The sequence below is a fragment of the Sarcophilus harrisii genome, chromosome 3 (assembly GCF_902635505.1).
Source record: "Sarcophilus harrisii chromosome 3, mSarHar1.11, whole genome shotgun sequence".
Classification (NCBI taxonomy): Eukaryota; Metazoa; Chordata; class Mammalia; order Dasyuromorphia; family Dasyuridae; genus Sarcophilus; species Sarcophilus harrisii.
Genome location: NC_045428.1, coordinates 250,794,646 through 250,821,724, shown reverse-complemented (window position 1 = coordinate 250,821,724; position 27,079 = coordinate 250,794,646). Strand labels below are relative to the sequence as shown.

Sequence of the window (27,079 nt, the reverse complement as noted above, 5' to 3'; positions counted from 1 at the left end):
AAACCCAAATTTTATGATCTTGGTCGACAGACAATAGTAATTTAAAAAATGCAAATGTGTAGAGATGGCATATTCTGATTCAATATATAATTTTAACAGAAATGGTTTTCATAAGCAATTATCAAAAATCAGAATTTAACAGTATTTTCAGTCCTTTGGAGAAAAATCTTGAGAAATAAATTATCTGAATATTTATCTGAAACATTTTTTCTAAGTTATACATAATAAATCTCATTAAGAAGTAGCAGTTGCGTAGATAGCATCTATCACATCATATACAAAATTTGTAGGATTACATGTGAATTAGGATGTAAATTATCTTGACTAGAAATTTATCTGGATTTCTGTGTCAGGAGTATTTTGATTGCTGAAAGCACTGTATAATTTCACAAATATAATCTAGTTTTTCCTATTCCTCTTATTTCATTATGGGCTCAGATGTAGTGCTTATCTAGATATATGAATTAATGGAGAACTCAGCTAATGGGCTCAAATCTCACTATATATAAAACAGTCTACACAGCTTTCTTTTTCTGTTTTTTTTTTCCCTCCTGAGAGGGCCATATAGGCTTATTTCTTTAAAGAAATCAAAGATATTACTGAGAAGACTCTGTAGTATGATAGGGTTACTATATGTCTGCAAAATCATGAAAGACCATGAACTTTGAAAAATCAAAACAATGGAGACACTGGATAATGGTGAGATGCACTATTACTAAAAATGACTTGGAAGTAAGAAATGGCAAAAAACCAAAATAAAACAAAAAACCAACACCCCCCCCCCCCCAAAACCACAATCCCCCCTCCAATCCCAAAATAAAAAATACACCACCACCACCAAAAGGATATGCATGATTAAAAAAAGAGATGGGAGCTAGTTGTGCAGTGAGTATAAGGAATTAAATACATACAGTGTTGTTCTACACTAATATGTGTGTAATGCAGAATGGAGTTTTTTTTGCAGAATTTGTATAGAAGATTGATGAAAAACATTGATAAGATTATGCATCTGCAATGAAGAGTTATATATGGATTCTGATCTGTATCACTTAAAGATATGAGCACAGACCCAATTAAGTACTAGAAAGTTCTGGCATTTACTGCAACAAGTAGGAAAAAGGCAGCAAGATGAGTGGGTACAGAACTGGCCTTGGAGTTAAGAAGATCTGGTTTAAAAGTTACCTACTAGGAATGTAACCCTAGGCAAGTAATATAATGTTTCAAAAAGTAAGGACATTCTCTAAATATACAAAGTTGCAGGGAAAGTGGCAACCTATATTAGTAAAAGAAGCTCCTCCTATGAACTATCTAGCCTACAACAATGATGAAAAATGCATCACTATATGCATGTTTGACATTGCAGAAAGTCTACTCTAAAACATTCTTCTTAAAAAATGGAATATTTCAGTATCTTAAGATATCTAGAAACAGGGTATCTCAAATTTTCCTCCTAATAACAATTTTATAACTTATTTTCCTTCTGACAGATTTAACAATTGATGACAGAAATAGAATAAATTTATTCCTCTAAATTTGTAGATAAGAATTTCACAACAAAATATACTTTTAGGTCAATGTTTAGGTTTTATCTGGGCTAGATCAGACAAATTCAGAGAATTTAGCAGCACAGAATGATCCTAATAGCACAAATATTGTTAATATTTTAACTCTTCAAAAGGAAATTTCATTGTTTAAGAGACTGACTTAATCATCAAAAGTTGTCCTCAGTGAGGTAACTAAGTCATCTGTGCCTTTCTACTTACATCCTTTAAAGAAAGTAGTACTATCAGCTTCTCATTTTATTGAATCCTGTCCCAAACATGTTTTCTAACTTTTCAAAATATTGTTAAGTTTTAAGTTATAGTAAATTCTCCAATATGTTTCATTGTAACTATGCATAGCAAACATCAACAGGTCACATCTCGGGGCATCTGAAACTGCAAAATCCTGGAAAAGACAACTGAGAAAGTTTGGCACAACTGTACTTATGCACACACATTATTTTTTATATTTTGTATTCTTATTTGTGTGTGTGTGTGTACTTAAGAATGAAGAGAAGACTGATACATTTTCCTCATACACCTGCATCTAACAAGGAAAGGAGGGCAGTTAAACTATGGAAGAGAAGAAAAGAGCTAGACTCCATTTAGCTATAGCTGAGATGATTTCTATTTCTACCAAGTTTCTCCTTTTGTAACCTTTTCTATGTTTAAGGAGCTATTTTGGGACTACTGAAAGTGCTGTATTATTTTCCAAATAAAATACTGGAGGCCATGTTTGCCAAAATGACAACATACTGGCAACTTTCTTTTACCAACAATAAAATTAATAAGTCTTCTTGTGTATATGACAGCTCTACTCTTATGCTTAATTTCTGACCATTATTTATTTTTTCCTTGTGCACTATACATTCAGATAGAGAAATGCCATTTTTAGTAATAGTTGTGGCATAGGATAGCCAGGTCTTCTGAAATGCTATATAAAATGAAAAAATTGGACTGTTCCCATGAATAACAAAAGAAATAAAGGATATTCATTTGGAAAAAGAAAAGATTTATGGGGAATTTGATTATCGTCTATTTGAAAGATTAGTGAAAGATAAAGTGAAAGATTAGACTTGTTCTCTTTGAATCTAGAAGGCAGAACTGGGAATAACAGTTGAAAGTTAAAGGAATAGGGGCAGCTAGTGATGCAATGGATAGAAAACCTGAGTTCAAATCTGGCCTCAGACCCCTGATCCTTACTAGCTGTGAGATCCTGGGCCAGTCACAACCTCAATCACCTTGCCAAAAAAATAACTAAATAAAAGAGAAAATTAAAGGAAGGAAGACTTCAGGACAGTATCTCATCTGTAAAATGAAAAGGCTTAACTCAATGATCTCATCAATGTATCCCCATAAGTTTACCAAAGGGCTCTACTCAATGTGTCAGATCCCTTGAGCACCCCTTATTTTATCCTATAACTAGTTCATCCTCCTCTAATATAATGCCTATAGAACATCTTTTATGCCCTTCATCACCTCTGTGATGAGTATTTAGACATCTTTCTTAGCATTCCTTAAATTGACTTTTACTTTCTAATAATTCTTTGAATATAACTGTTTGCCATTCTTTTCCATAAGATTTTTTATAGATAAGTTTATATTCGAATCCAGTGTTATCTTTGGCAGCCATCACTTTTGACTGTCAAGAAAATAAGATATTTACAGACGAATGTGCTTTCTGAGGTCTTCTGTTCTAATTTACATCGGTTAATATTTTGTATTAAATTATGATTAGTGTCAGTGTCCCTCCTGTTGATCATTTCCAACTTTTAACTGTCAACTGATTTTTAAAATAGTTCAGGATTCAATTGCTTCAATCATGGCAAATCTTTTTCTCACACTACTTCTTGTTTTTTACTAATTCTGATTTTAGCTCTGAGAAGTTGATGATTTGGTTGTACAGATTCTCAATTGAGGATTATGACCATATCAATAACAAATCTTTTTCTGTCTGTTAAACCATAATCTGTCTTTTTTTGTGATTTTTTTTGGTGTCTAGAGCTTGTCAATTATTTTTTGGAAGAAAAAGACATGACATTTCTGTGTAATTAGTAAGTTTTGGAGCTCTCACTACTTCCTGAACCATATTTTCCCATACATTTTTTCCTATCCTCACTTTTTCCATTATTGCAACTAAAGTTATCAAACATCAGAATGAATGCTGATTTAATTGGGAGTTTTTTTTTATTAAGTACTTCATTGCATTTCTCTTCTTCATCCTTAGCAATTATAATATTAATGTATAAGTTTCAATTATTTTCATGGTAATCTTTTTTTGAAAATACTTCTCATTAGTATTATAATATATGGACAAATGGTCCATTAAATTAAGTATCCTATAACCTTTGGATATATAACAAAATTCATTGTTAATTCTATATTGGAAGTGCTTATAAATCATTCTTCCATTTGGCTCTAAATTTCTGATTTCTTCCTTTTGTTTTTTTCAGAACAAGAATGTAAAGATTACTGAGCTCTTTCAGTAATATTTCCCCTTCAAGTTGGTCACTGGACAAGGATCTTAGCATTTACATAATCAAAGTTAATTTTGTAGACAGACTAAAAATTGTATGTCACTTTTCTTTCCTGTCATCCTAGAACCATAACTGTATGAAGAGAAGTAGCTACACAGGTATGGTGATCATTTTGTATTGTTCTTTGTTTCATGGGTTGCTGGGCCAATGCAATTCATCTTCAAGTAGCCAGTTTACTGATTCTGAGTCACTTGGTAAAATTCTAAATCAGTACTCAAAAAAGAGACTTGTGGTCTTTTGTAAGAGCCATCTTCAAAGGCTTTCCACCGTGGCTGAATTTACCTCTGCTCTCTATTGGTCTAGCCTTTTAGGACTCAGCTTCATTTCTCCTGCATGATCAGGCAACACAGTAGGACTCTGTTAGAAGTATATAGAATAGGTACAAAATAAAATATAAAGCAGTTTAAGAATGGAAGACAGTTAAAGAAAAAGAAAGAAAGACCTCCTTTAAGAGGTGGTGTTTTGAGGTACACATTGAAGGAAGCCAGGAATTCTATAAAGCAAAGGTTAATAGAGGATGGGGGGATATTCAATAAAAAGGCATGGAATCAGGAGATAGAATAGTACAAAAACACTCCCAAATCAGAAGCTTTGCAAAGATCTTTTAAAAATCATCTTTGGGAAAACTAATAAAATCATAGATCTAGAACAGCAAGGCATATTAGAAGCCAAAAAGTCTGACTATATCATTTTAAAGATGAGGAAACTGAGGCCCTGAGAGTTAAGTGACTTGCTCAAGCTATGGAAGTAGGATTTGAAACCAGGTCGTGTAATACCAATGACAGAGCTCTTTTCATTCCAATTAATCAACAAACTTTTATTAAGTACTTTCAACTAGGGTTACAAAGATAAAAAAAAAACAAAACATAAATAGTCCCTGACTTCAAGGTACTTAAATAATTTTGTGAATTCTATGACTATTCTATATAAAATGGATCTTCTTAAATTCCTAAAAAAATAGACATTCATACAAATCAGAAGATTTAGCATTAGAAAACACTTTTGAGATAATCTAGAACTTAAAAAAGAATGTAGTATAATAAAAGAGGGCTAGAGATGTTGGTCAAGATCTGAGTTGGGTGGGCTGTTTTAATTTCCCAATCTGTAAAATAGGGATATGTTTACCACTTCTTAGTAAAGTTATGTAGAAAGTCCTTTGCAAATCTTAAAAATGCTATGTAAATATGAGTTATTATGACCTAAATTCAACCTCTTTATTTTATAGATAAGGAACCTGCAGCATAGAGAATGACACTGATAGTCATTAATGAGCCTGGGAACCCAGGTTATCTGCCTCAAAATTTTGAGCTTTTTTCATTATGCCTCTTGTCATAAAAGTCTAAATATTAAAATATTTGAAAATAAGTGAATTTCTTTTGAATAGCTGAATATTTTCTTTTCAAAATATTCTTCTAGCTGAAATATGTAATTAAATCTGAGGAATGGAATGTCACTGGAGAAATTTAAGCTATATTTTAGCATATTCTTTAATATCTTTTAAATTTAATAATTTTAACTTAATATTCTTTAATGTATAATGAATACCCTGTAGATCTCTATTTTACTTAAAATTCCTTTTTCATTCCTATTTTGTTTTAATTACTTTTTAAAAAATTACTTTTGTTGTTCAATCATTTCAGTTGCATGAACTGAGTTGCAGTTAACTCTTTGTGAACCCATTTGGGATTACTTGGTAAAGATATTGAAAAGGGGGCAGCTAGGTAGTGCAATGGACAGAGCACCAGGAGGATTTGAGTTCAAATCTGACCTCAGACACTTAACACTTCCTAGCTGTGTGACCCTGGGCAAGTCATTTAACTCCAATTGCCTCAGCTATATATATATTTATATAATATTAAAGTGGTTTGCCATTTCCTTATTTGTCACATTTTACAGATGAGGAAACTGAAGCAATTAGGGTTAAATGATTTGTCCAGGGTTACACAGCTAGTATATGTCTGAAGCTGAATTTGAACTCCTGAAGATTAATCTTCCTGACTTCAGACATAGCACTCTATCCACTGAATGGGCAGAACACAAAGCAAAGAGTAAGGATATTGAGAAAAGAGTGAAGGATGTGGATTATGTGGATTTTATACAATGATCTATGAATATGCCATTGGGTGATTGATTGATCTAAAAATAAGGATGATCCTTAAGAAAGATTAGGATGTGAAAACAAATTCAGTATTTCTCAGTAATAAGAAATGTCATTCAGGATTAAAAAAAATTTTCATGCCATGGACCCATAAATAAAAGTACTTTGCTTTCTTGTGTTGAGGAGATGGCTCTAGATACTTGAAGGCTAGGTGGACAGAACATAAGCTCTAGCAGATTCTAGCAAGCTGTTTTTGTAGACTGATCTACATAGTAGACCATAGTACATGGATTCTTTATAGGACAAGATAGTTCACTTCAATTATTTGAATAGCGGTGATATGGAGAACTAATCCTGCTTGATTTTCCAACTATAAGCAAAATCAGAAGAAAAAAGATGGACTGATCATGTAGTGACAGCAAGGGATAAGTGCTGTATGCCCTATGTGTTCCACTGCTGTCTTTGTGATATCAACAAAGAATGGAAGGGTTTCCATTGCGGGGTGGAACCTTTGTGGCAAATTTATGAGAAGATATGTGGCAAGAGTTGCATCAGGCACAAGGTCAGGCACAAATTTTGAGATAAGCATCAATGGTATAAACAGATGATAGATGTCACTGAGAAATAGATTTACTCCTGATAAAGGATCCTTATAGAAATCTTTCAAAGTACTAAAGATGCCATGTTATAAATATTTTGTAATGACAGTAAGCTTAAAATAGATCTTTCCAAGTGGAAGGAACCTTGTTTTGTACAAAATTATTCTTTTAATTAAAATTAAATTTTATAAAGTGATTATAATTAATTTCATTGAAAATGTATTTTAATATTGTTGATTTCTATGCATAATAGCTGAAAGAATTTATCCAAATTTGTTATTAAAAAGTATGCTTGGGACAACTGTGACTTTAATGACTAGTTTAATTATTAGATTATTTAAAATGTTCAACTTCCCTCAATGTAATGATTTGTTTTTCTTTATTTAATTATACATATAAATATTTCTTTATTTAGCTATATATATATGTATATATATGTATATAGATGTGTATGTAGATTTCTATTGTCTGTCCTTCCATCCAAGCAATCATCCATCCATCCATCCATCCATCCATGTCTTACAGGTTAAGAGCTAGGAGAGACATTAAGTTAGCTAGACTGGAAATATCAGGACTTTTTGAACACTGTAGAGAAGTCTATGGAGGGATATGGTTACCTCTGCTTCTCAAGGGGTATGAAGTCAAAGAGTCTCATTTCTGTCTTTGTATATACCCAGCATCTAGGACATAGTAGGTACTTAATAAATCTTTTTTGTTGTTGTTGTTTGTTGCAGATAACTAGTAATCCAGTTTTTCCTGGAAGATGGTAAGTTATGAAGAGGATTATTTTGACAAAAATGCTTTGCAGATCTTAATGTATTTACAAATTTGAGTTAATATAGTTATGATCAGGGTCTGTGTCTTGTTTATCTTTGTATCTCCTCTAGTCCCCCAAAGGTACTTTTCCTGACTTTATTCCTTTGCTCATAGTGTTTCTGGTGACTGGAAAGTCTTCCTGATTCCCACTGTCAGTAATGATCTTTCTAGTCTGATATCTCAAACAATTCTTTGGTTATATCTCTCTTATACATTGATCATATATTACAGTTATTTCTGTGTTAATGTATTCCTATTAGACTATCTTCACAGGGACAATCTAAATTTTTTCTTTCTACCCACTGCTACAGCAGTATTCTACATAGAATGGGCTGATAAGCTATTTTTCAATGAAATGAATTATAGATTTCATATTTTACTTTTTATCTTTCAACTAATAAATAAAAAAGGTGGATTGTGTGTTCTTAATAAACAAAATTTCATGGGTATTGAGGATATTAACATCCTCTATTACTTTCATGGGTATCTACCACATGCATTATTCATCTAATCTATCCACTAAATACCCATCCAAAGTAGCTTTCCTATATGTTAATCCCCAACTCAATAAACTCCAATGGCTTCCTATTACTTTAGGAACAAATATCAACTCTATTTAGCATTTAAAGCCCTTCACAAGTTGGCTCCAATATACTTTTCCAGATTTACTAAACATTCCCTACCTTCATAATACTTTAGATGGTACAGCCAAATTGGCATTTGTATTGTTCTTCATATATTTCCTGTCTATGTACTGGTTGTCCCCATCCTTGGAATGCATTCTCTCTTCCTCTCTGAATAGCTACTTTCTTTCAAGGATTAGTTTAGTTGTCACTTTCTACATGAAGCTTGCTTGTCTTCTCCAAAAAAAAAAAAAAGTATTTATTTTGTATACTCTTATATGTACATGTTATCTCCCCAGCTGAATTGTAAGGTCCTTGAAGGCATGATTATCTCATTTTTGTCTTGGCAGACTTAATAAATGCTTATTGTTCAATTAACTACCAAAATAGCCTGTATAAATAAATATAAACTAATGAAAGAAGTCATGAGCAGTTAGTAATTGAGGAACATTATGAAAAAATGTCAACTTTCATGGATGAAGAGGGCAGCAATTTGCTTATATAGGTATGAAATATATGTTTTATCCTATTTACCACAAATCTTTGGATCTATATTTAATTCTAGTTATGCTGTTATGACTTGCTCAGCTTTGTGTAAGTATAATAGACCTTTATGGATTTATTTGAAATCTATGTAAACATATAATCCTTTGTAAATCTCAAAATACTTAGATATAGTAGCTAATAAAAAAGCATGTTTTCCAGATTATGATATGCAGCAACAGGATAAGCAGACCAATGAATTAGTCCAACAGCACAGATATATTGGAAAGGCACTTCAAATTTACAAGCTGGACCCAAAAATAAATGGGAGGAATGAACAGACTGGATTATTTTTGGGATATTATATGGTACTTTCAATGATAATAAGGATTCTCTCTACTGCTAAAGTTCACCTTTTAACACCAGTATTCTCTTGGTGATATTATCTCCATGATCTCAGAAAAATCATAATTAAGGGTGACCAAAAAGGCAATGAAAAAATGCATGGAGGATGTAAGGAGAATATGGCTTATTATCAACAATAATTTGTGTGCAATAAAAGATTTGAAAGCACATTAAGAAATTTGTTCTTAGAAAGAAGAAATATGAAGTTTATTTGGTGAAAACTTTCAGACTTTACAATTTGAATTATAAGAGAGGGAAAAAAGTTTATTTTACTGAATGTTTGGGTTTGAGAGTCTTTGAAAATGGATGACCAAGGATAATGGCCAAAAAGTGAAAGGGAGATACAACTGAAAGTCAAAAAGGAGAAATGGAGTCAGGGGCTGGACAGGTTACAGAGGTAAATAAACTACTTTCAGCAAGAAAATAAGGTTTTAAAGCAAAATGAAGAAGAATACAGTACAATTGAGGCATGGCTATGCAGGGAACATGTGTTCTATCAGGAACTGTAAATGTTAGGGATTCATTTAGTACTCTTGTCTTCCTATTCAGTTTCAAAGAGCTAAGGGGATAAAATCTTCATTAAATTCTAGTAGGCTGGAATGGGGAAAAGTACATGAGTGTATGTAAGTGTGTATGTGTGTGAATATGCATACATGTGAATCCTTTAAGCTGTGGAACTAAATTTGACATTGTGGATCATCATTTTACATCTAGCTAAACAAAACAATGATTTTTCAGTTCCTAAACTAAATTGTGGTAAAAAGCTAAGTAGGATTTGAATGCATTTTAATTCTATTAGAAGAATTCTAGTATAAATGATTAAGGTCAATGCATGGAGTCAAAAAGAAATAGCTTCAAATGTTGCCTAACACGCACTTGCAGTGCCTGGGAGAACTCTGGCTAGGACACAACCAGTAAGTCAGAGAGTAAATAACAGACTGAAGCATACTTTTTTTTGAAGGTTTTTGGGGGAGGAGAAAGGGGAGATCTATGTTTTCTTTTGCAACATGACTTTTATGGAAATGTTCTGTATAATTTCAAATGGGGCTTTTCAATGAAGGAGAGGGGTGAGAAAGAAAAGGGGAGAATCTGGAACTCAAAATTTTCACAGCAAATAAAAAACATTTTACATGTATCTGGGGAAAATAAAAATATTAAATCAGAGGAGGTAGATCTTTGTGTTAATGGAGGGAGTTCTTATACCAGGATTGACTGTTTTTCAAGGAGGTTTCTTGCATTTGCATGTTTCATTCTGTGAATTTTTTTTATAACCATAACTTTATTCAATATGGGTTTGGTGAATTATAAATCATAATGAACTATTAATTTGGGGATATTTCATTATATTGGTAACTAAAATTAGTTATCAAGGGCAAAACTGAGTGTCCTGTTATTGAAGGGAAATGGAGTCCCACTGATTAAGAGAGCTGCTATATATTTAATTTGATGTTTTCTGTGCTGGGTTTCTATAAATGCCTGAGCCTTTTAACCAGGATAGGGCAGCAGGAGGGGCACACAGATGAGGTAATTATTCTTTGTGAATAAATCAGACACTTACATCCAATTGGACCTAGAATTTTGGATGGCAGAAGAAGAATGGGATGACTGTTCTGACTAGTGGATTCTGGATCATCTATTAATATGTTCATTGGTTAAGTACAGACATAGGCGATAGAAAACTGTAAAGAGCTGCAAAGTGAGGAATTAGGATTTAAATAACTTGTGTGGACAAGCTCTTTTTGGTGTCAAATTGAGAAATCCAATTGTTAGTTTTTGATATGGGCTAGAATCTAGATACAACTAATTTTTAAAAATAATTATTTTTACTAATTTTTTTGGTGTGCGGCAATTGGAATTAAGTTTTGAACTTATCCCCGGATTTGAACTCAGATTCTTCTGACTTCAAGGCTGGTATTTTTTTTACCAGCCTTGGTAAATGGTATGGCGCCATTTTTAATTGAGCCAACATCACTAATTTTAATATAAAATTCTGGGGATACAAGCACTATGGGAAAGTGATGGACACCAAAAATTATATAACTTAGTTAAGTTGAGATGGCACCAGAAGGATTTAGTGAGAAATGGGAATATTTGGACTCTGGAGTCAGGAAGGTTCTAGTTTAAATACTGCATTATATAATTAATAACCATGTGACCCTAGTAAAATCTCAACCTGTAGTCTCAGTTTCCTCATCTGTAAAAAATGAGAGGTTATCAATATACCTTCTAGATTTAAATCTATGAGCCTATGATTTATGACCTGGATTTTTGCTAAGAATCAATATTCTTTTTATGGAGTGGTACCATGGGATGTAAGGCAATAGACAAATGGATAATGGACTGGCTGGGTCAGATTTTTGTTGTTATTTAGTAGCGTCTAATTCTTTCTAATCCTATTTGGGGTTTTCTTGGAAAAAATATAAGAATAGTTTGCCATTTCCTTCTCCAGCTCATTTTATAAATGAGGAAGATGAAGTGACTTACCTAAGGTCACTTAAAGTTAGTAAATATCTGAAGCCACCTCTGAATTCTGGAAAATGAGTTATCCTGACTCCGTGGCTGGCACTCTATCCACTGTACTACCTAACTGCCTCTAGGTCAGGTGGCAAGCTGTAAATTCTCAAATGAGAGAAAAAGAATTCTTTTTAGATAGGGGTCTAAGGCAGGCAACCATTCTTGAGCAAAAGAAGGGTTTTGTAATACTTTTTGGTGCCCCAAGTTAAAGAGAGACTTTGAAGACTATTTTTCTCAGAGTGTACTAGGAATGGTCCCAAATCCACTGATTCCTTTGATTGAGATCTTGGTAAGATAGTAACAGGGAAAATTTGGGTCTTGACTCAAAGTGAACTTTTAAAATTTCATTTCCTGCTGGTGGTACTGATGGTGAAAAGTATGTGTGCTTTGAACTCCAGGCAATCTCTTCTGGCAGGTGGATAGTTCTCAGTGTAATTGGGCTGAATGTTACCATGAGAGTGATGTAAAAAGTTCCTAGAAATCAAGTAGATTGATTATATGTGATTCATGTTCACTCACTTAGACAAGTTGGGAGGCACACCTAAAATATGAGCTTCCCAAGGAGAATGAATATATTCTGGACCTGAAACAAACTGGTGCAGAGAAGGCTAGATGTGGATAAGGCAGGGCCCATATGTGGCTGGATTATTTAGATACGCTATATCATGTATTTGCAGTAAAGTCTGTATAGGACTAAAGAAACTTTAGAGGTCACTTAGTCCAATTCCCTCATTTTGCACTCAAAGGAATTGAGGCCCAGAGAGAGTAAAGGGACATACTCAGTGTTACTAGTTAATGAAAACTAGTTAAGTAGAAGAGACTTAATTTGAACCCAAGTCTTCTGGCTTTTCACAGTTGCATGCTATTACAATAGCTTCCTAATTGATGTCCCTGCTTGTAGTATGTTTCTTTTTAATCCATCCCCTACTCAACTATAAAAATAATCTTTCTAAAGAACAGACCTGGGCATTTACTCTCCTGCTCAGAAATCTTCAGTGACCTAAGTATATCTAGGATAAAATATAATCTCACCATGGCATTCACAGTCCTTCACATTCTGATTTGAGCCCACTTTTCCAGTTTCATTCACATGACTCCTATGTACCTACTCCATGTTTCAGGCAAAACTGCTGCTACGGTATTCTCCAAACTTAATATCCAATCTCCCAAATCTTGTGCTTTTAAAAAGACTGTACATCGCCTTATATGAACTATATCCCTTCTTCATCTTCACTTTTTAGTCTTTAGCTTCCTTCAAGAATAAGTTCAGCTGTCACTCCTAAAAGTCATCCTTTTTCCTCATCTTCCTAGCCGTTAAGTGCATTCTCCTTCCTCAAATCATCTTGTATCTATTTACATACTATATTTTTAGGATAAACCAAGTGTGATGAGGACAGGAATTGTTTCTTCATTTCTCTTATGTTATTTCCAGGGCTTGGCACACTTAGTAGACACAATAAATATCAGTTTAATGAATCAATGGTAAGTTACGTGCATGAATGCTAAATATTTTGTGAAGTTCATATATTCTAATAATCTTTGTCCCTGGAGTTTATCAAATGTTTTCTTGTTTAAAAAAAAACTTATTGGCACAGGTATTCTAAAATGAGGTAGACCATTAAAATAACCCTTCAAAATAGATAGGAAGAAAGATGAAAGAATATGGAGTATGATAAAACTATATTAGCTGACCCAAGAAAACCAACAAATTGGTTCAAAACTAAAAAACCATATATATTTTAAAAAAACACTTGACTGCTTCCATTTTAAAATACTAATACAGTATCATCAACTAATGACTAAAGAACTAAGCAAATATTTAATTCACTAAGTATATTTCAGCTGTAGAATTTAAGGTAACACATGTGTATGATAAAAACATCTAAATGTTTCCAGAAATCTTAGCAAGTGATGAGAATTCTTAAGCTTCATTGTAACTTAAATTTTTTGAATTCATATGTATTATGGAGAAGACAATATATACTGAATTGTATTTCAATGTTCAATCTATCTTGATCTTTCCACATTATTTCTTATAGAATTAAAGTAAATAAAAAAGGTCTGAGACTTGCTGAAAGTAAACTGGCATATTAAATGTAGAATATATGGATAGAAGGGGACTTACATCTAGCAGTGTGTGGAGATGCTGATCCTGGAAAACACTGTGTAGAAAATCTAAATCCTTTTCACTGCAGTCTGTAAGTGCATGAATTTCCTCCAGGCTGTCTAGCACCTGTGAGACTGCTCCTACAGGTAAACAAACAGAAAATAAATTGCAAGAAAAAAAAGTCATTGATTGGTAAACTAATCTCTGAAACAGAATTTTTCACTTCAATGTAATAAATTAACATTAGAACTGCAAAGGCTAGAATCTTTACTGAAAGCCAAACTTCTTGAGTGATTTCATTCCTTTTTAACAGTGGTATAGTTTCTTGAATTTATCTTTTCGAAAGCATCCAGATTTGTCTTATCTGGATGCTAATAAAGCTTCCTTATTTCATCTCATCAACTAAAGATAATCTATAAATGGATCTTTGTGTATCAAATTATACTGTAAAGTAGGTTTAATAACCTCTTAAATTATTGACTTAAATGTAAAAACAACAGAACGACAAAAAGGATTGCTTTGTTTGATTTCAAATTTCTAATTTTGCTACCTAGCTTAAGTATTAAATAGTATAATTATATTATAATTAGCAATTAGTAAGCCACTTTAGATGTATTCATGTATCTTATGATTTGACTGTCTTCAGGTACAATGAAACTGTTTAATCTTTGATCATGAAGATCATTTAAGCATCCAGATTCATGTGGACATCATGTTGTCCACAACAAATATAATAAAATCATGGAAAAAGACTGGAAAGGATTCTTATAAGAAGTTAGTAACAAGTCCAACCAAAGGCAATTGTTAGTCATTCATTTTTCAATATTTCTGTTAATGGCCTTCTTGAACAATAATAAAGATGGCTATAATATATGTAGCATATTATATGTTTTATCTCTTTTAACCAAACTTGAGTTTTCTTATTCACCAGTTTTAATGGAAATGACAGATGCTTTATTTTGTTACTATTAATATGCAAAGATATGGAAAAATAATTTCTAGTCCTTCGCTTCTTATTTAGAGAAGGAAAAGAAATATAGCATTACTGATACTATGGAATCCCTACTTAACACTATTAGCGGGAATATAAGTTTGGCATTTTATTAATAGAATAAGATAGTCTTTGTAAGCCAAGAGTAGTTGTCACTTTTTCCTTTCTTATTAGACTTCACAGCTACAAACCAAGGATGTTAATAAATGGGAAACAGCATTAAAAAAAAAAAAGGCAAGCAAGTAATTCTGATATATACTGCACAAATTCAGCATCACAAAAGTTATTCTTAATCTTTAGATTACAATGTAATATGGGAGATTACCTCTTCCTTCTGTTTGTAGTTATGGCATAAAATTAGAGTGAATGAGAAAAACCTAACAAGACCTACTGCACAATTCAGTGAATTCAAATATCCAAGTTAGCCTTTAACACATTGGTTCTGTAACTTTGGAAAAATATTTGACCACTTTTTCAGGTTCCTAGGCAACTTTCTAAGACTTTGGTAGGGGAAATTCTTTACCTTGCTAGAACTTCTAATTTACCAAGAAATATTAACAGTATCAACTTTATTTGTAACTAAATGGCAAGAATACTAAAGGGTGAACATTCACTAAATAAAAACCTTTAACAATCTGAAATGGCACCTCTTTTTAATTAGATTAAGGGTCAATATCTTGTTTTCTCAGGGTAAGATGGCTTTTCCTATAACTAGAATATATAGAATATATAAAGCTCTTTAAATTTTTTTATTCCTTTTATTAGATTATCCTACTGAGAAGGGGAAAAATACTGCTTACTAAAAATTAAGAAAATAATCAATTAGGATAAAATATCTTAATTAAAAACTATAATCAAGAGGGTATTAACATATTTTCAAGGCATTTTCATTACACAGATACAATTGTCTTCTAAAGTACTAATAATCATGAGCATATTTTACTTGATAGAATTCCCATCTCTATCAGATAATCTCATTAACTAAGCTTATTACTCTCATTAATCTATATTTTGATACCTAATATTAGTTTCAAATTCCTGGAACAGAAGAGGTACTTAATAAGTGCTTATTAATTCCAGTGAAGAATACTTCTTACACCAGTGAATAAAGAGCAGTAATTCTTTTTAACTTAAATTCTTAAAGGTTTGATTTGCTCACTGAGAGGTTAAGTGACTTGTGTAGTGTCACAGTCAGTATATGTCGGAAATGGTATTGAGATCCTGACTCCAAGGGGGTGGGGTCTATATCTACCACATCACATTGTTTCCTACAGATCCTATATCCTATATAATATCCCATAATGTGATAAAGCCAAACTCTATTGTGTGTTCACTTTTCTGTTTTAATTATAGTGATGATTAATATGATTTTAGGACTTCTGAATAAACAATGATTGGCTGATTGGGAATTTCATAAAAGTGCTGTCAGGAAGACAATTAAAATTTTAAGGTTTTCATTAAAATCTAGATATTTGTAACATATGTATAACCATCTGAGGTAAAAATTTGAGGCTTAAATCAAAACTACTTGGCAATCCACATTAAATCTCCACATTAGGGATTTAATATAGTTGATTTTAATTTAAAAAAGAATATCGAACTTACAGAATGGATGATAAAAGGTACTGTCCCTCCTTTTAAAATTCAAATCTGATTTAAACAACAACACTAACATTTTTAGTATAGAAATGAAGCCATGCAAGAGAAGTCTGTGCTTGTATCAGCTGCTCTTTCTAGAATGGTATGGACCAGCCCAGTTCTTTTTACAGTTCTTCTTTTGGCCCTCAATTTTCTTCTGAATGAATGAGGTAGAAAAGCTGGAAATCACTTTAGCTGTGTCTCTCCATTTTTTAAGTGGATGATGTCCAGGAAGGATAGAGAAGATACTGACAGACGATGTTCATTTTCATTTAGCTGTCAAAGTGATCTTTCTAAAAGCACAGGCTTTCCCATGTAACTCTGCTATAAAATAAACTCCAGTAGCTTCCTGTCTCCTCCAGGATCAAATATAAAATACTGACATTTATGCAGTGTACAACCTGTTCTCTTCCTTTCTAGTCTTCATACACCTATCATCTGACTCTAATCAATGCCACCAGCTTATGTGCTATTCCCTGCACAAGACAGTCTCTCCAGAGAGGCATTTTCATTGACTCTCGTTTATATCTGGAATACCTCCCCTTCCTCATCACTTCTTTCAAATCTCAGCTAAAACCTTACTTTCTAAAGCCTTTTCTGATTTCCCTTAATTCCTTTGTTTATTTCAATTTATTCTGTACATGGGTTGTTTATATGGAGTTATTTGCATCTTGTCTCTTTTATTAGACTGTAAGCTCCCTGTGAACAGGGACTGTCTTTACCTTTCACTGTTGTATACAGCATGTAGCATAGTTCCTAGAACACAGTAAGAACTAATAAATGTTTACTGACAGATTGATTAAAAAACAAAGGTCTCAACAGGCAACGATGCAAGAGGTGGAGGAATAAAAAATGCTACAGAATTAACAGAAAAATCACCAATTATATTTGTAATGTGGCTATCTTAAATTAATTTTAATCAATATAATTGTGAGTTACTTGATTACAAAATTTTTACTATTTCCATCTTATCTATGTCCAGCAACAATTTTCTGACAGATTACTTATGTGATTTTTTTTAATGCTAGAAGACTAACTTAAAAAGAAGTCTATCCATGTGTGAATATGCAAATTAGAGGCTAAATTATATGAAATAATGAAGGGCATATGCTTAAGTAAATATCTAATGAATTTTTCTCATTGTGAAAATTTTGCCTTGCTAATAATTTCAATTTTCAGAAGATGATAGAAGAAGTAATAAGGGGAAAGTCTATTTCTGAGCAATAAAAAAAATACTGAATAATGAAGGAGAAATCTTGGGAATAGGCAACCATGCCTTCAGAGTTAATTATAGATAAAGAGGGGAATTTCAGGCATAATTTGAACTTTAAAAAAGCAGATTTCAAAAAGTTAAGTCCCGAAACTCTAAAGGGAAAGTCAGCTCAAAGTGAATGGAAGATTTTCAATAGGAAATTGTTACAAAGTAAACCATTATCATCTCAACAAAGAAATAGGCTTATTTAATGATATAGATGTGGCTGTATATGGAGACTCACTTATGAGAAGATTATAAAAAGATCTATAGTCAAGATAAAAGGAAAAATTAATAACAAAACAAGAATTAAAAAAGTTGCTCAGTCCTATAGGTAAAGATTCAGAAAATATGAAGATTGTAGAATGAGCTAAAGCTTATGAAAGATGCTAAAGAAAACAAGAATGACAAAAAATATATATCAGGGGCAGGAAAAGCTAACTACTGCTTGTTCAGGATGACAAAGGATTGAGAGAAGAAGAAAAGGCATAGCTCCCATTTTGTTTCAGTTTTTCCTCCAAGATCTTTGGACTATGAAGAACAGGGAAAAGTAGTTCACAGAGAATGGAAAAGCCAAGGTTAGTAGAGAGTACAAATTTGTCCTCAGTGAGTTCAAGTGACTAGATTTGGGTGAACTGTTTCCAGAATACTGTAAGACAACATACAGATGTGCTTGTTGAATCACTTTGATGATGAAAACCCAATGAATCACTGCTATGAAATCTATGAACCAATGAAAAAACATAAAGAAAGGATGGCATTGTTTTCCAAGATGGGAAGTTGGTTTGTTACATCAAAGAGACAAATGAGCTTACTGTTTAAATTCTAGAATGCATTTTTTGCATGGTTTGTGAGTAGTTAGAATTGCATGGTTTGTGAAAAGTTAGAAAAAGATACAATGATCACTATAAAGTAATTCAATGAAAAGTTATACAAGACTCAAGTACCTTTTTGTTGTTTTGGCAAAGAACATCAAGATAATGTTTCAGATAATTTATACCTTGATTTTAGTAAAAGTTATAACAAAGATTTTTACAGTGTTTTTTGTAGACAGGATAGATGGATATGGGAAGGATGGCAGCATTGTCAGATTCAGGACTAGGTAAATAAGTGGAAGTGAACAAATTGATTTAATTTTGATAGGCTTCTGTCCTTGATATTATTCTGTTCATCATTTTATCAATGACTTAAACGAAGGCACCTAAGTGATGCGATGGATAAAATATTAGAACTGAAGAGAAGAGAAGAGAGAGGGAGGGAGGAAGGAAGGGAGGGAGAGATAGGGAGAAAAGGAGGCAGAGAGGGAAGGAGAGAGAGAATAGGAATAGGAATCAAGGGGAATAGGGACATTTCTTCTGTGACTAGAAGGGAAAATGTTACAGGGAAGATGCTAAAATATACCAATCAGTCATTCAGACAATAAACATTTTTTAATCTATTATGTTGCAGGAACCTTGGCAAATAGCAGAAATACAAAGAAAGGCAAAAATAAATCTCTTCCTTTGAAAAGCTGTCATTCTAAGGGAGGAAATGATATGCAAATGACTATGCCTAAGGACACTATATATAGAATAAAATTGAAAAAACTAACAAGGGAAAGCACTAAAATTAAGGTGGGATTTTAGTTGAGACTGAAGAAAGCCAGGGAAGTCGGGAGGCAGAGAAGAGGTAGGAGGTTTTTGTTGACACGGGGGATAGCCCAGAGCATGAGATGGACAGTCTTGTGTGAGGAACTGCAAGGAAGTCAATGTCACCGAATTAGAAATATGTTGAGAGGTGGTGGTAGTAGTATGTAAAGCATAAGAATACTAGAAAGGGATGTATCTATGGTATTATGCAGTAATACTCTAAATTCTAACTCTAAACAAGAGGATTTTATATTTGATCCTGGAGGTGATAGGGAATTGCTAGAGTACCACAGTGACATGGTTAGACTTCTGCTTTAGAAAGATCACTTTGTTTTCTGAATGAAAGATGTACTGGAATGGGGACAGATGTGGCAAGCATACCAATCAGAAGCCTATGGCCAATAGACTAGGTACACAAGATGATAAGGCACAAAGGTGCTGGTGGGGTCAGACGAGGCAAGGGGGTGTATATGAGAAATGTTACAAAAGTAAATTAATAGGTTTTTTAGCAACAGATGGTTATTTGTCTGTGTGAGAAGGAACTGAGTGAGAGAGTTAAGGATGACACCTAGGTCACAAACCAGGTATCCTCAACATTAAAGAGGAAGTCAGAAAGAGGGAAGGGCCTTGGGGAAATTCTTGTCTTCAAGACAAGAAACAGGAGACTAAATTGCCTGCTTAGAAGAATTAGAGGAAAAAGAAAGGTTCTGAACATTTATGTGATCATAAAATCAGAGTTGGAACTGAAAGGGGCCTAAGATGCCATCCAGTCCCCCTCTTATTTTACAGATGAGGAAACTGAGATCCAGATAGGTAAAGTACTTTGCCCAAGGTGCTGGGATAGGATTTGAATGCAGGTTCTCTGACCCCAGACACAGGGCTCTTTCTACTGCACTATAAGGAATCAAGAAGAAGCAAGTAAAGGAGTATCTAGCACTTCTGACACTTTACACTAATATATATCTGTAGTTCAATTTCTCAACTTTTTTTTTTTTTTTTAGGAATGCTCAGTAACATATAAATGGAGAAACTGGATGATAGTTAGGGATTATTCAGGGATGAGGACAGATGAAATAGAGATTATAAAATGAGGAGTTTAAAAATCTAACTATTTAGGCCTGAAAAGGCTGATTGGGGGAAATAGTCTGGAGAAAACAGGTCGAGGCAAAAGCAAGTTTAGTGTGAGTTTGACGGGTGAAAGGATAAGAGATTATAATGAGAGTAAGATTATGTAATTCAGGATTTGAGAGATGGTATAGTTCTATAAAAAAGATAGGTCTAAAATGGTATAATGCAAATATGATATAAAATGCTAGATATGAGAAGGTTGAAAACTATATGATCAGGATAATCAAGGTGCCAGTAACAAGGACTCATAGATATCTGGAAATGATTTCAATGTTTGGGGGTAAACAGGAAGATAATGCATTAATATCTGTGAGAACTACATGAATGAAAATCTAGTTATTATTTGCAAAATTTCCTAAGAGATTATCACATAAAATTTCCATGTAAATTTGTTTAAAGGTGGAGTTAAACAAAATTAATAAGTCAGTCACAGAAAAGTAATCTTATGAGCAAATTAATTTTGAATTAAAAATAAAAACAAAGGATTTTAATGAGTCACTTTCAACTTCTTTCTATTTCAACAACTCTTTTAATAAATGTTCCTAAGATCTATTAATCATGTGTGGTTCATTTTATAGAGGTTGTCAAATTTCCATTAACTGTGTATATCGATAAACTTAGAAAGCAATAATGCACTGCCTTTAGGCATTTCCTCATCCCTTCTCTCTTCCTCAACTTTTTGCATAAATCACATTCTCATTTTGTATAATTAAACAAATCTTATCTGTGACCAGGTATTTACTAAAAATACTATGTGGTATAAATGTCTTCCAAAAATCTTCTGCTATTATTATGGAGAAAGTTGGAAATATATATAATCTGTTAACTATTTATACCTTTCCTATTCTACCCTGCATGATAATTGTATAAATCCTAGGAAATTTTAATTATAAAAAGAAAATATTAAATAAGGAAAGAAAGAAGACTGGTCAACCAAAAATAACTGTAAGCAAGGGCAGAAGGATAAACACAATATACTTGAACAAAAATTTGGAGAGCACAGTAACAGAGAAAGATCATATCTTGCATTTCTTTTATATTTTCCAATGACAGATATACAATTTGTGCTTGATAATTAATTAAAGCAATGTCTACACTCAGAGTAATGTATTAAAAACTATTAATAAAAAGAGAATTATGGTAACTTTAAAAGTTTTCTTCAATCATCAAGATAACAACTTTTTAATCTCCCACATTACTTTGCAAATGTGATCGGTACTGCATTAATTATTAAAGCATGTTATTATACTGGTAACTAACAGGCTAGAGTTTTATTTGTTTCAGTATTTAATATGCCATGGTTATAATAGTAATATTCAATATTATTATATAGCATCCTGCCAAAATAGCCCATCTTTTTTATATGGAAACTTAAAAATTTCTCTGTTAGTAAATAAGCCAGAGGAGACTAAATACTTTGCTAAATCAAATATGCCAAATGACATAAAAGCCCATGTGAGTCTAGGAAAAAGTGAATTGATCCTGGAGCATCTGGGCTCAAATTGGGATGCTTTTTCTATTGAGACAGCAGATATGTCACTTAACTTCCTTTAGCAATTTCCGCCCCTTTATATAACATGACCTGGTTGGACTAGGTACTTCCTTTCAGCTCTAGATCTATGATTTTATGAGATCAGGCATAAAGTCAGATTCCACCTGCCTATTTCTGACTCCAAATGAAAACAACAGGGCTTGCAGATTAAATAGAAATAAAATATATTTCAGTCATAATTTAATAAAAATATAGTGTATAACTGGAAGAAGATCCTAATTCAAGAATAAATTAACTGTAGTCAAAACAACAATTTTTGCTTAATGAAAGATGTTCTGTTTTGTAATAGAGCCTAACTAATGAAATCAAGTTTAAAGAAACCATGAGTTCAATCCTCAGAATTCAAAGCTCCTAAACTTCCTTTTTGTGTTGTAATTTAATTTTCAATTTCTTGATATACTCAAAGCATTTCAGTTTGTAATAAAGTCTTTGTTTCTCATGTTATTGTTTACAGAACTAGTCATTTTATGACTCAGATTTTTTTATGAACATGATACTATAAATACACTGAACAGATCCATATTAATCATTTTAAAACAATGATAAAAAGTCAAGCAGGGATATTTAAGGTTATTTTAAAAGCATCTACTAACATATATAGACCATTTATATTTAAATTTACTTCTACTCTGAAAAATTTTCTTGAAAACAAAGTAGGAAAAGCAAACATATCTTTTCCCTAACATTTATTATATATCTTCTTGAAATTTAGATCAGTAATGTTAAATGAAGGTAAAATTTTAATACTGCCTGGGTTCATGAAATGTATTATCAAAGAGATTATTAATGTTGATTCATTCAGTAATGTCTTAAAAATAGTATACTTGCTACACACATTATTTTTTAGTTGGTTAGTTGGCAGTGTTAAAATTTAAATTAAATGTCTAACAGCCACAAAGAAATCAATTTGAATATTTTTAAACATGCAAAGCCAAACACTTGCAGAAAGATAAGCCTTAGAGGAAAATGAAGGGATACCTACTTTCTGCTGCTAGAAGTCCTAGTAGGAAGGCAGCATATAGACAAACAACAAAAGTCTGATTTCAGATCAAGCAAGTTATAAAGCCAGAATTGGGCATACTAGATAAGCCACAAAAAGCTGGATCCAACATCAGCCCAATAAAATGGGACCCTGTGTTACCTGAAAAAATTTACTGGGATTAAGAGAAAAATCTGTGAATTTTAAACATCAAAAATTAATAAGGTCTGATTCTCAATGCTTCTGTTCGAGCACAAGGACAGAATACTGATTTGAATTACTGTTAAATAGACTAAAACTAATGTTACATTGTTTATCACATAAGACTTAAAGTGATTCTGATATGGAAAACAAGAATAAATCTTAAAATTTCAGGGAATAAGAAATGTATACAAAATGGAAAAAAGTATTTGCAGAAAATAAAATTTTCCACTGCAAGAAATAATGCTAAGCTTTTTTTTGTTATGAACTATATATTTGATTAATTCCAAAATGATCTTAAAAGATTCTAATTTTTCAAATGCTTCTAAATGATTCCTTACCTTGATAGGTTTATACAAATTTTAGCTCAATTACCTTTAATGACATGCTAAGTAACTGCACCACAAGTTCAAAAGCTCTTTAAGAAATGTTGTAAGAAACTTATTCTCTGCAGTGTAAAGTTAAACTATGTTGATAATGCTCATCCTTGAAAATAACACGTGCTCTGTAATTAATATATTGTTAAAAATCACCACAAAAACTTTAATGGAAAGATGCAGTAGAATGACTGTTTTGTAAAATCAAGTAAATTAACGTATTTTTTCCATTCCAAAATGTTAATTACAAGAAAGGAAGAACTGAGATAAAAAGTTGGGAAAATATGGTTATAAAGAGATGACAATTTAAAAGAAAAATTAAAACTCACACTATATAAGCTCAGACAAAATATAATCTGCAACCAGAATAATTTATTTTGGTTTGCTTTCAATAAACAACAAAAACTGCTATGTGACTCATTTTGGATAAAAAAAATTACTACTACATAAAGACATTTGATATATAATGGTGAGAAAAATAAAAATAGCTGAATGCTATAAATTTAATAATATTTAAAGGTAAGGTTTTAGGTTGTAAAGATCATTAAAGCCCAGTAAAGAGTATGAATAACGCCACCCCCCAACTTGATAAATTAAAAAAATTCAGTAATTGTTAGCCATTCATAAGAGTTCACAAGTCATATACAAAAATAATTTTTCACTACAGATGGCAAGAATAACTACTCTAAGTTCTTACATTTAGAGATGAAATTTAACCAACTCAATTGTGATACTGGGATTTAAGGATACTCAAGCTAGGTAACAATCTAAGGCACAATATACATGTAAATAGGGTGCAATAAGAGGCATTTTTTAATGAATTCACATATCTTTTAATGTCAGAAAATTACCCTCTCCATAGATCATATATATCTTATGATTAATAAAATTGCATACGTTACCAGCTAATGTTCAAAATTTTGGGTAGACAACATCATATAGGAAAGTACAATTTTTAAACCCAACCTACATCCCATAAATGCTGTGTTATAGTTCTAGATATGAGGAACTATTTGAAATCAACTAGAGATTTTCCATGATTTTTAATTAAAATACACCAAAGCTAGAGAAATAAAAGTTTTTTTAAAAAATAAAGGAGAAAAATCTTACAGAGATGAAATTATTATAAAAAATTATTCAGCTAAACTTCCAAATAATTTTAAAGAGTATCCTGGAACAGATTCTTAAGAAAAAAAATTATACTCAACCCAATTCTTCTTATACTAACAATATAAATGTTGTTTTTAAAGGCCACATTTTATTCTATGCCAATTATTTATCTGAAAATGACATTAAGAAATAGATATAAACTTTCAAACACATATATTCTATTAAAAACAACAAAGTGGGGTATCATGGACAAAAATAGTGGAAATGGGCTTATGTCAAAGTCTAACTGCTTCCTATCTGCATCATTTGAGCACATTCCCATTTGTAAATATATAACTATTTGTCTGTAAGGACTGCTGTAAGGAATGTATTTTGTAAGTTGTAGGATGCTATAAAAATGTATTATAACTATCATGCTGAATATAATTTCCACTGAAGTTCTACTTCGATGTGCCCTTGTGGTATGGAGATAATTCTAGTTCAGCAGAATTTAAATTCTGAAAAATGTGAACAAGTTGAAAAAAGCTTTAAAACATGGGCCTAGTGAAAGACTGCATATCACTCACTTGAGTATCAGCCTAATTAAGCCAGAAAAAGTTACCACCAGGCCGCCAGCAGAGGTATAAACTCAGCTGTTAGCATTTTTCTAAGACCATCCAATAACTCAGAGAAGGATTATGTGATATGCAAAGACAATAGGAGTGCTAACCAATTCTACTGGAATAAAGTACACAAATTTAACTAATATGAACATGATTTCAATATGTGAATTACTATCCCTTGAAAGGGGAATTAGATAGAAAGGAGAAGAGAGGAGGAAGAAAAAAGTCCTGGGAAAAAAAAGAGGCAAAGAAAACTGGGATAGAAGGAATTGTGCTAAAAATGGGGAATGGTTTTCGAACAGCCTATTAAAAAGAGTTAAATCTTTGCCTTCTAAGGAACAGTAAAGTTCAGGGAAAGGAACACCACCACAGGAATTAGGAAAACCAGATTCTAAACCTGGCTCTGACATTAATTATAGTTAAATCAGTTCTGGGACTTAACTTTCTTATTTACGCAATAAGAAAACAGAACTAAGATTCCACTGAGTTCAAAATAGAACAGAAATCATTCTAAGTTTTGCTGCAAAGCATTTTAAGAATATGAAGTACTAATAAAGAGAAAGAAATTAATAAAAGACAGTGACAGAAATGAAAGTACTGTAAGCCTTTATTCTACTAAATAATATCTTATTGTTTCATTGAGTTTATGATCTTAATGGTATGTGTATTTTCTCTCTTGGTCCTAATTATAACCGATTCATACTTTTTCTGTCTAGTTCCTGCCAATAGCCTTTTAAAGACCACCCCACAAGATATACTATAGGTCCTCTGTAGGTGTTTTTGTGCAACAGGGATTCCCTAAAGAGTACCTGTTCCCACCCCACCTTGCTTAATACATTTGACATATAAATAATCGAGTTTTCTAATTCTATATAGAGCTATAGATTTAGAACTAGATCATCTAGTCAACCTACCTCATTTTACAGGCCCAATTAGGGAAAATGCCTTACCAAACGTCACAAAATTCATTAAGTGGCAAGGCAGAATCTGAATTAAAGCTCAAGCCTAGTTCTACATCTTCAATTTTATAAATATAGAAATTGAGGACCACAGAATCTAAGTGATTAGGCCAAGTCACAGAGATAGTAAAAACAAAGAAGTCTGAATCTAGTTTTATTAATCATTTATCAGCAGAACATCTCTCAAACATACTAATTCAAAGGATTGATCCTCCAAATGTATGTTGTAATCTGGATAATAAGCAATTGTTTTATCTGTTTAGTTTTTCTTATGTGCATTATTAGAATGATCTATTGAATAACAATACCTTTCACTGAGGCAATGTAACTTAATCTTCTGATTTAATTTTAGGATCAACTTCTAGTCTACTTGTAAAGTCTAAGAAATCTATATAGATAGATAAGCTTTACAGGTTGTCCATCTAATTTAATATCATCATTTGGGCAGTAGATGTGCTTTATCCACTTGTATTTTTCTTGGTAGATAAGCTAAATTCTTTTAAATGATTATGGAACTCTCCCGGGGATTCTATGGTATTTTAGGGCTTCCTGTCATATGCAAAAGGAGCATCTGGAAAACCTCATCATTTACAGGCTATATATTCTTTGTCAATTTGGACATTATGTTGGATGTATTTCATAAGAATGATAGTTACCGTTAGCATACCAGATATGTCTCCTTGGTATTTATGATCAGAGAGAGAATCATCAAAGTTAATTCTACCGTTAGTTTTCTTTTTATGCTGTTATATTTTTCAAATAATCTTGAAAAAATGTAATTATGAACAGGAAATTTTGTTGTAAAAAACAAAAACCAAAAAGCCTGGTAAACTGGTATTCTGTTCAACCAATTAAAATGATTTTTTTCCTATCATCAATTACTATTGACAAAGTGGGATCTTGTAATATATTGGCAAAAATGTCTAAGATATTTTCTAA

The 27,079-nt window shown here is 32.2% G+C and overlaps 2 protein-coding genes across 15 annotated transcripts in view; one reads left to right on the top strand and one right to left on the bottom strand.

Annotated features, from left to right (window-relative positions):
* CASK (calcium/calmodulin dependent serine protein kinase) overlaps positions 1 to 27,079 on the bottom strand; it is a 392,591-nt gene that overhangs the window by 86,297 nt on the left and 279,215 nt on the right. For 9 of the 13 annotated variants that reach the window (XM_031959389.1, XM_031959388.1, XM_031959394.1 and 6 more), the window contains exons 11-12: positions 22,895 to 22,912; positions 13,742 to 13,863 (exon numbers count right to left, since the gene is read on the bottom strand). In XM_031959389.1, coding sequence (XP_031815249.1) covers positions 13,742 to 13,863; positions 22,895 to 22,912 — 140 coding nt within the window. The remainder of the gene's footprint in view (positions 1 to 13,741; positions 13,864 to 22,894; positions 22,913 to 27,079) is intronic. The other 4 variants (XM_031959390.1, XM_031959400.1, XM_031959393.1 and 1 more) reach the window with 1 other exon arrangement.
* Positions 6,694 to 27,079, top strand: part of GPR34 (G protein-coupled receptor 34) — a 73,791-nt gene continuing 53,405 nt past the window's right edge. The window contains exons 1-2 of one of the 2 annotated variants that reach the window (XM_031959404.1): positions 6,694 to 6,738; positions 7,510 to 7,541. The gene's annotated coding sequence lies outside the window, so the exon portion shown is untranslated. Of the gene's footprint in view, positions 6,739 to 7,198; positions 7,542 to 27,079 lie in introns of those variants that run through there. The other variant, XM_031959405.1, reaches the window with a different exon arrangement.